Source organism: Tiliqua scincoides, chromosome 2, assembly GCF_035046505.1.
Source record: "Tiliqua scincoides isolate rTilSci1 chromosome 2, rTilSci1.hap2, whole genome shotgun sequence".
NCBI lineage: Eukaryota > Metazoa > Chordata > Lepidosauria > Squamata > Scincidae > Tiliqua > Tiliqua scincoides.
The window spans coordinates 73,991,383-74,001,103 of NC_089822.1; the positions used below are offsets into that span (position 1 = coordinate 73,991,383).

Genomic DNA, 9,721 nt, shown 5'->3' on the forward strand with positions numbered 1-9,721 from the left:
CTAGCAATAGAATCCACTTACAAAAGTCTTGTTCCACATTCTGATCATCCTTGCTGTATTGGGAAAACTGAACTCTCGGTGTATTGGACTTTTTTAAAGCAACAGTTCAATATGAGTTCATAAAAGTACTACTACAGCCACCCATATCAATTTAACCCGCACAATAAACATCTCAATTTTTCAAAGATGAAGCCATCATTGTTATAAACTCTTATATGACCTTTTCTATTCATACAATGAACCCTCAATTTAAAAGACCTCGACAGAGTTTTGAAATAACAGACATCTTCAAGTTCATTAAAAACTAAACAAATATTTTCTGCATTAAAGAACATTCCCTTCTCCCATTAGACCAGTGATTTTCAACTTTTTTCATCTCACAGCACACTGACAAGGCACTAAAATGATCAAGGCACACCACCAGGTTTTTGACAATTGACAAGGCACACCATGCTGCCAGTGGGGGCTCACATCTCCCATTGGCCCTATTAATAAATGACCTTCCCCCAAATTCCTGTGGTACACCTGTGGACCATTCGCAGCACACCAGTGTGCCACGGCACAGTGGTTGAAAATGGCTGCATTAGACCATGAAATCAAGGGTTCACTGTTTTTGTCATTGTCGCTAATTATGCTTATTTCTTCTGAAATGGTAACATAATGTTGTATATGGTGCATTCTGTTTTTAGCACAATACCCATTGTTAACACAGATAACATGTTAACGTGGAGGCATGATATTGCTGATCTGGATTCCGCTATCAACATACTATTAGCATCAGCATGAGGGTATGCATACATTTTAATTCACCTATACCACAAAGTGACCATAACCACTAAGCAAGACACAGATACCTGGGGGGGGGGGCTATTACTATTATTTTAGTTATCAAACATATACTCTATTTCAAGAACTATTATAAACACACTTATCTTGCATATTGCAATATGAAATAAAAACATCTTGTTTCTACTCCATCAGAGACACATAGGATACTTAACTTGGAGGGCAGATTAAGGGTCCAATTCTATGCAACTTTCCAGCACTGGTGCAACCCTGAGGTAAGGGAACACATGTTCCTATACCTTGAGGAGGCCTCAGTGACTGCTCTTCCACTGCAGGATGCAGCACACGCCCCATTGGCACAGTTGCACCAGCACTGGAAAACTGGATAGGATTGGGCCCCAATTCAGTAGAGTGCATGGTAGCTGCATCTTGCATATACCATCTATGAATCAACAGTGAGTTTGTCACATGCAAGTGCCACCATGCAAAGATCAAGTTTTACAAACTGCAATCTAAGCTGTTGTGTCCTGGAACACTTGCATCCAACCAGCTTGCCATTAGAATTTCATAGCATATAAGCATAGCAATTTTAAACAGCTACCAAGTGCGCAGATTATGTGGGTCTGCCCTAAACTACTGCCACACAATATGCTATCAGTTCAACTCACAGTATGCTTAACTTCACCTGCTACAAATGGAGTGGCCAGAGTACCCCCGAGTATTCCAAAGAAAACCTTACAACAAAGTTAGCTGAAATTGTAAACTGACATAGCACATTGATATGCACTTGAACGAGTGCATACAATTACCTCTGCTTCTACAGAGTTTGCTAGTTATTTGCATCATTGTGTGTTTTACCATCAGAAATTCTGATGCCATTGAAAACATGCCAAAGGGAAAAGGCAAAGAATTACAAAATGTGTTAGTCTTAGAAAACTTGGTTTCTTAATCAGAAATACAATAGGAAGTAAACTAAAGTCTAATTTGATACATTATCAAATTTAAAATTGTAAGTTTTTCTGTGACACATGTAGGAAATCACACCCTTTTACCCAGGTGCAGTTATTAATCCTAGTTCTATACTCACAATCATTAAGCAATTTAGGGCGCAATTCTAACCCCTTATGTCAGTGCTTTCCAGCATTGGCATAGTGGTACCAATGGGACATGTGCTGAATCCTGCAGTTGGGGGTCACACACAGAGGCCTCCTCAAAGTAAGGGAATATTTGTTCCCTTACCCCAGAGTTTCATTGCTTTATGTCAGTGTTGGAAAGCACTGACATAAGGGGTTAAGATTGCACTCTTAGGATTTCCTGTGATCTGTACTCTAGTGGTTCTCAAATTTTTAGTACAGGGACCCACTATTTATGAGAATCTGTCGGGACCCACCAAAAGAGACGTCATGATCAGTGGTGACATCATCAAGCAGGAAAATTTTTAACAATTCTATCCACACTTACCCAGGGATAAGTTCCATTTACTGTCATTGTTAAAAGCAAATACATAGTAGCCTATTCAAAGGGCAGATGTATAACATTTCCCCAAATGCAGTCACACACCTTGGCAGTGTCAAGTCTAATACATTAAAAATAAAATATTGAAATCAACAGAGACCCACCTGAAATTGCCTCATGACTCACTTAGAGGATCCCGACCCACAGTTTGAGAAACACTGCTGTAGTCTATTTGAAAGCTACACACACACACACAAACAAGTCTACCCCTGTCATCTCAGACTGATGTGGTTTCGCATTTTAGTTTCTCCGTTTTACAGACTATGCTCTGTCTCCAAAACAACTGTACTAGCTTATCATGACCTCAAGCAGAGGCAGGACTTGGGCTGCAATCCTATACACACTTTCGTGGGAGTAAGCTCCACTGAAAACCATGGGCCTTACTTCTGAGCAGACATGCATAGGATTGCGCTGTTAATCTGGGTGTAGGTTCAGTTTCCAAATCTGATTTTCAAAGTCAGTATGACTTTGACTTCCATGTGTCTTCCCATATGGAAGAAGAGCTTTCCAGTGTAGATGCATTCTCAAGAACCTTAAACCTACAACTTTCTGCACCAGCTCGTTTCACTGGGACAGCCAGCAGCAGTCAGAACTATCCTCCTTCTTGTCCCAAGACGGTGGAGACGCGCTCACTCTACATACCGAGACAGCAGCGCCAGCTTCTGCTCCAGCATCATCTCCAGCTTCTGGGCCTGCTTGGAGAGCCAGTGGTCGACACCGTGCAGCCGGTAACACGCCTCCAACATCAGCCGGAAATCCGCCACGAACTCGGCGATCCCCTTGTACTGCCCGGTGGAAAACTTCTCCTCCATCCTCAGCAGCCACATCCCCGACAGGTGCTGCCCGCGGCTCTCCTGCTCGGAGGCCCCCCGTGGGGGTCCTTCGGCCCCCGGGCCCCCGGGGGGACCCAGAAAAGGCGCTGTCAGCGGCCGGTGCTTTTCCAGTAAGAGCTCGCTCAGGATCCGGTAGCCCTGCTGCAGCTCCGGGCTCAGGGTCTGCTCCAAGCCGGGGGGGCCGCAGCTGCTGCTCGCGTCCTCCTCCGTCCCTTCTTTCGGCAGGCCCCCGCCGAGCAGGGGCTCCCCAGCCGCAGCCTCCACTCTGCGCTCCGCGGCGTCAGCCATAGTGGAGTCCGGAGGCGGCGGCGGCGGCGGCTCCATGTCGCCTCCTCCGCCTCCGCCGTCGTCGTCCTCCTTCTCCTCCCCTTCTTGGCCCGCGGGCTGCCCCAGGTTCATGCCCCGCCGGCTCGAGCGCTGCAGGGGAAGAAGCCCGCCAGAGGCGCCCGCAAGCCCGAAGCCACCTGCCCCTCGGCCCCCCTGACGACCCTCCTCAGCCGCCGCCCCTCACCCGCTCTGCAGCTGAACCGCGGGCGCCGCCGGAGGGCCTCGTCGCGAGGCGGGGCTGCGACCTGTGGCGGCAGGTGGGAGCCCCCTCGGCGGACAGGGCTGAGGACGCGGGAGGGAAGGGGCGCCTCAGGAGCGGCGCCTCCGGGCTGCCAGCTGGGGGACGCGGTCGGGGGCGGACGCCGCAGCCGCCGCAGCCGCTCCCCTCAGCCTGCCTGGGGCAGCGGGCACCATCCCCTCCCTCGCCGCTGACGGGCGGCAGGCCTCGCGCCCCTCACAGCGCCGCGCCTCCAGAGCCTGGCCGAGGGGCGCGCTGTCAGTTGGGGGGAGGGGGGCTCGCCGCCTCGCCTGCACTCCGCGCTGGCCCCCTTGGCTGCCCCTCCCCCAGACCGGAGCCGGGGTGGAGGGAAGGAGCGCAGCCTCTACCGCCCAATGCGCACGCGCGGGTCTGTCTCCGGAGGCTTGCCCACTTTTGTTTTGAGGACGCCAGCTGGAGGACTCGCCATCAAGGAGCGACTGAGGGAGAAGGGCGGGAGCGCTCCACCGCGCGTGCGCAGCTCTGGCGGGGCAGGTGCGGGAGCTGGGCGTTCCAAGGGCTGCTGGAATCGTGATGGGCAGCGAGGTCCTCGTGCCTTTGCAGGGGCGGGTCACCCTTCGCTGAGGCCAAAGTCACGGGACTCCTGCTTTGGGGCTGCTTCTCATGGGCCTCCACAGAGCGTACTAAGGAGTTGGCCTTCAGTGGTGGGCGGGGAGGCACAGCCTCACCGCCGCAGTCCTTCGAGAGGTGCCGCCACCGCCTCGAGAGGTGTGTAAGCACTCACAACCCATGCGCATGCCTCTCTGCCTCCCACTACGCATAGAGAGAGGCATGCGCATGGGTTGTGAGTGCTTACACACCTCTCGCGGTGGCGCCTTTCAAAGGACTACAGTGGGGAGGCTCTGCCTCACCTGCCTCCCCACCCACCACTGAAGGCCAACTCCTTAGTTGGCCACCGCATGTCTCTGGTGAAGAGGGACCTTGATGATGAACTCCAAGCAATGAACCCACAGCACTTTAAGGATTACAGTGGGGAGGCTCAGCCTCATCTGCCTCCCCACCCACCCCATGTCCCTGGTGGAAAGGGACCTTGATGATGAACGCTGAGCAATGAACCCACAGTGGCAGCGCTTTTCGAAGGACTCTGCCTCCCTACCCACCACACCTCCCTGGTGGAGAAGGACACTGATGATGAACTCTGAGCATTGGCAGTGTAGATTTCTTTTGTGCCTGAATGGTACCTTGCAGGATAGCCATAAATTGGGGGGTAGCAATGCTGAGAGCTATTGGGCTGAGATTAAGTGGGCTATTCTTGGAAGTGTCCGCTAGGTGGTGCTCAGAGCCTTCCCTAGTAGGACTGCTTACAGCCCAGTCCTATGCATGACTACTCAGAAGTACGTTCCATTGAGTTCACAGGGGCTAACTCCCAGGAAAGCATGCATAGCCTTAAACAGCAGCAGAGTTCACCTTTAGTGATGTGTACTCCAAAGGGTCGGATACAAGGGATCCTTACAGAAGTGTATCAGTACCCCCAATCTGAACCGCCAGTATATGGAAGTAAGTTTATCTGTCAGCCTATCATCTGTTAAGTATGAACTTCCATCAGCCAAAATGACTGGAAGTGAAGGGCCCTCTTCATAGTGGGTGGATTGGGCCTTACTTATCACATCCTGCCAGGTCACCCCAGGCAGAGACTCCCTACTAGGTCTAAGGCAAGGTGTACTTAGAAATGGGCTCTGTCAGAATGCCAGATGCAAGGGAGGGCACCAGGATGAGGTCTCTTGTTATCTGGTGTGCACCCTGGGGCATTTGGTGGGCTGCTGTGAGATACAGGAGGCTGGACTAGATGGGCCTATGGCCTGATCCAGTGGGACTGTTCTTATGTTCTTATGTACTCCTCCTTCAAGCGTCTCTCAGTGGGAGGAGCAAGGCAGGGTCAAATCCTTATGGGAAAGCTCAGTGCTTCTCCACTGGCCCATAGCTCCTTTTAAAATTTATTTTTCTTTTCATGAGGAAAAAAAAATGCATTGAACATAACAGTTCAACAGTTCAATTCACAGTTGCATAGAAAAGATATAATTTTAAAATAAAACTGGGGAAGAAGAAAAGCATATATAAAATATTTGAGCCATATGGTATACTTCACACACTATACAATACATATATTTATAGGAAAGGCTTCCAAAGGTTCACAAATATATCTATAGGTTCTTCAAAGGGCAAGCTGGGGCTGCTTACCTGCTTCTGAGTCAAGCTGGCTCTGTCTGCCAGCCCCTCCCCTCATCATCTGGGATTGATGTGGGGCATGTGGATTTGGACCTGCTCACAAGAAAAGGCAAGGAAAGCACCATCCCAGAGCAGCTTGTCATCTTTGGCCTTGTGGTGGAGCCTAAACCCCAACTGGTGTGTTTGTACCTGGACATGGTATGTTTGCACCTGGACTAAAGCAGGGGTCCCCAGACTATGGCCTGTAGGCCACATCCAGCTCATCAACATGTTTTGATGAGCCTACTGAATCCATTGGCAGTATATTACATATCTCTCTCCCCCCCCCCCCATCCCTGCCCCACCATGTACTTTTCTTCCTCTTGCTGGTTGAAGCAACTGCTGGCCTGGTCACTTTTGTTGAGAGCTCAGCCAAGAGAGAAACAGAGATAGCAAGAAGTCTTGCAGCTGCAGATATTGTAACTACTTTAAAAATTCTTATAGTGATGTACAAAGTGTATATTATCTATACTTGATCTACTCCAGCCCACCATAAGAGCAAGGATGAGTGAAGTGGCCATGGCAGCCAAAAATTGGGGGACCCCAGACTAAAGCAAAATCAAAAGTATGTTAGGAGGAGGAGCAGAAGACAAAAAGCGCCCCATCTGACATTGAACACCTCACATCACCACAAACAGGGAAACCTGACTGGGAGGCTACAGCACATGTGAGTATCACAGGGAGCACAACATGGGCAGATCATTGGGCTGGCATATGGCACAGGGTACCTACTACAGTGGTCTCCCCCTGTAGCCTCACCCACTCTGCGCCCTTTGCTGCATCCCTGGCACCTACTGGCATGACCGTCAGTATGCTGCTCCTCCTATCCCCTTGCCACTGCCCACCATATACCATGGCAGCAGGGAACAGGGGGCTCATGATCACTGAGGAGAAGCCTCCCTCAGTTCAAGAAGTCCCAGAGTGAGGGTGCTGCAGAGTCTGAGAAACTCAGTGGCCACTTCACCCACACAGTCCTACCCTGAAACCAGCTGAAGTGAGGGGCAACCAGAATGTGTAGAAGAGATCCCTGTCAGCTAACAAATTGACAAGTGTAATCTAACCAAAGGTTTTATTGAACTGTATCAGTGACAGGGCAGCATCTGAGATACTCACAAGTGGGGTTGCAACTGTGAACCACTTCCTCCCAGCATTGCTGTTTATCCGACAGGCAGCCAAGTATCTTTGGAGTGGTTGGTAAGCAGAGCACAGCAACAGAGAGAGAGGATAGCTCATCTTGTAATCAAAATGACTTACTATCACCAGGCTGCTTGCTATTAAGACAGATAAATGTGCATAAGGAATAGGAACTGAGGCTGAGGTGAAGATCAAACAAATACTTTACTTTTAAGTCTTAACAGCTTTGAACACATAAACATAACCTAGTTTGTTTATGTCTTTTGGTTTGAGAGTGCCTGCTTCTGAAAAGAGCTCAGCTATGCATGTCCATCTTTCTAGAAGTTCAGGTAAAGACAGTTAAACTGTCACAAATGCTTGACGGGTTGGTAACTGCTGCACCGTGAAACACTCCTGCCCACAGAATATTGTGTCATTTTCTGCAGCCGATGTTGTCCTCATTTCTAACAAATATCAGGTGCCTGTGATGTTACCAAAAGGGCTGTTTTGTTTAGGGGGAATTATTACACTATCCTTTTAGAACCTCAGGATCGCAGGCTGGATAACAAGATGGCGTAATGCAGAGAAATTCCCTTTTAGCTTAAAGAGGAGACTGGGAGAAAGATAACTTTTAATAAAAGATAATAGTTTTATTACAAAAGCACAAAGGTAAACATAATGCACATGGGAAAATGAGTAAGTATATGTTTCTTGGTCCTAGTACTTGAATCCAGTGTACCTAGGGTGGTTGCATGTAAAAAGTATTTGATGCATCCAAGGAAATTAGAAAAAGGAAAGGTTGTAGGGAAGGATTATAGGTGTCCCTGGTCTGCCAAACCCAGTTGTTAACCGAAGATGGGGGGAGAAGGAAAGAGTTTCAGGTGCCAAATAGTTACCTGTCCTGTAGAGCAGTTGGGGGGGGAGTCCTGTGTAGAGGACCCTCTGACACAACACAGATGTGTTGTGTCCTTGGAGGGGGAGCCAGAGAGAGAGAGAGATGTGGGCCTAAGCCGTCTCTTAAAAAAGGGTTTTCTGACTCTGCTGAGCTGAATGGTAACTTCCTTACCACCATCCAGCAGGGTAAACATTGAAAAGATCAGGATGTCCCTTATCAGCAAAATTCAGTGGGGTCTAATGGCTGGCTTCCTAGCTGGGGGAACTTAAACAATACAATGAATGGGCAACCCAGGAAGGCAGTTCAATTTTGCATATGGTACTTAAGGAGTGATTGAGTTAAACAATACAATGAATATAGTAATGTAGGAAACTGGGTTAAAACAATACAATGAATAGGAGACACTTAAACAATGATTTACTATGCCGGACTTCTTCCTATAATATGTGAATTTTGTAACAATGAGCTTGTGACTTGACCAGAGTTTTTTGGAAAAGTGTGCTGGGAGAAGTGTGGCCTGCATGAAGTTTTAGTAACATAACCAGATATAAAATCACAACTAAGGAAAAAGGGGATTTTCACATAACAGTGAGGTCTCACTACATCAGTTGGTTCACTGTCTGCCATGGAGTTTGCAAAGCCACAGGGGCCTGACTGGAACAAACAAGTCAGCAACCTTGCTGAGCAGCAGCAGGGCTCATGCTGGTCATTTCGGGCAGGCTATAGGCTTCGCTTGGGGTCTGCACAGCATCTTTGCCTGTGAGGATCAAGGAGAGTAACAAGGAATAGACAACAGCATCAGACACACCTGAGCTCTGGTCTGAGATGCATACTTGGTGTTTGTGAGGGTGGTGGTACTTGCAGAGTATACATGCAGTTGTGATTTATAGAAGGTGAGAGCATAGTGGGCTTGGGACATTACCTTTCCTGCTCGGGAGGGGGCTGCAGTAGAACTCTGCAGAGGACCACTGTTCAACCCCATATGGCAATGGTGCAGTTCTGAAAAAACAAAAGGGATTCAGATCAATGTTTGGCCCACAGTAGCAATTGTTGGAGTACCTGGCATTTCCCAAATGGAAGCATAAACTCTTGGCTCTATGTAGTTGCAAAAGGAAGGGATGGTAAGGCAACAATAGCAGAGACATACCTGGTAATCATGAGGGGTCAGGAGGAAGAAGCGAAAAGAGACAAGGAATCGAGATGCAGCATGGGATTTGCTTCTAGGTAAACATGCATAGGCTTGTAGTTGTTGTTAGTCTTGCCACATGAGACCAGTATTGCATTTAAGGGAAATATAAGCTCTACAGAGGTGTATTAATGCTTTCTTTTGCTTAGACGAGAAAAGGCTATATGGAAAATAGCATAAATGTGCTTTATGAAGGCTATGTATTTAATAGCATGAATCTGTTTCTGCAATATTATCAACATAATTATTGTGGCTGTTGAATGAAACATCTTACATATGCCATGTCAGTCTTTCCACATCCCTCAACACCTCCACCAGTGTGGAAGTGAGCAGTACATGTGTGTTGGTGGTACTTGCCTCCACCACTGCTCCCTGTCCCACGTAGTTGTGCCTGCCCTTTTAAAAAGGCATCAGGGTGAGGGACCCTCCACTACTTCGCCCTGCCACCTTTTCCAAAGGGTACTAGCAGCCAGATGGGACAGAGAGCAGTAGTGGAGGTAAACGTCTCCACAAATGGCAGGGGACAAGCAAATGTGCTGCCCACTCCCCCAAGCACCTGGGTCCAGCAATGCCAGTTGGAGGGC

The 9,721-nt window shown here is 48.6% G+C and overlaps 1 protein-coding gene across 2 annotated transcripts in view; it reads right to left on the bottom strand.

Annotated features, from left to right (window-relative positions):
- The window catches only part of BRD10 (bromodomain containing 10), a 52,914-nt gene extending 48,889 nt beyond the window's left edge, over positions 1 to 4,025 (bottom strand). For both annotated transcript variants that reach the window (XM_066617591.1, XM_066617590.1), the window contains exon 1: positions 2,944 to 4,025. In XM_066617591.1, the coding sequence (XP_066473688.1) occupies positions 2,944 to 3,533 (590 nt within the window). In that variant the 5' untranslated portion in view covers positions 3,534 to 4,025. The remainder of the gene's footprint in view (positions 1 to 2,943) is intronic.
- Positions 4,026 to 9,721: the final 5,696 nt, after the last annotated feature.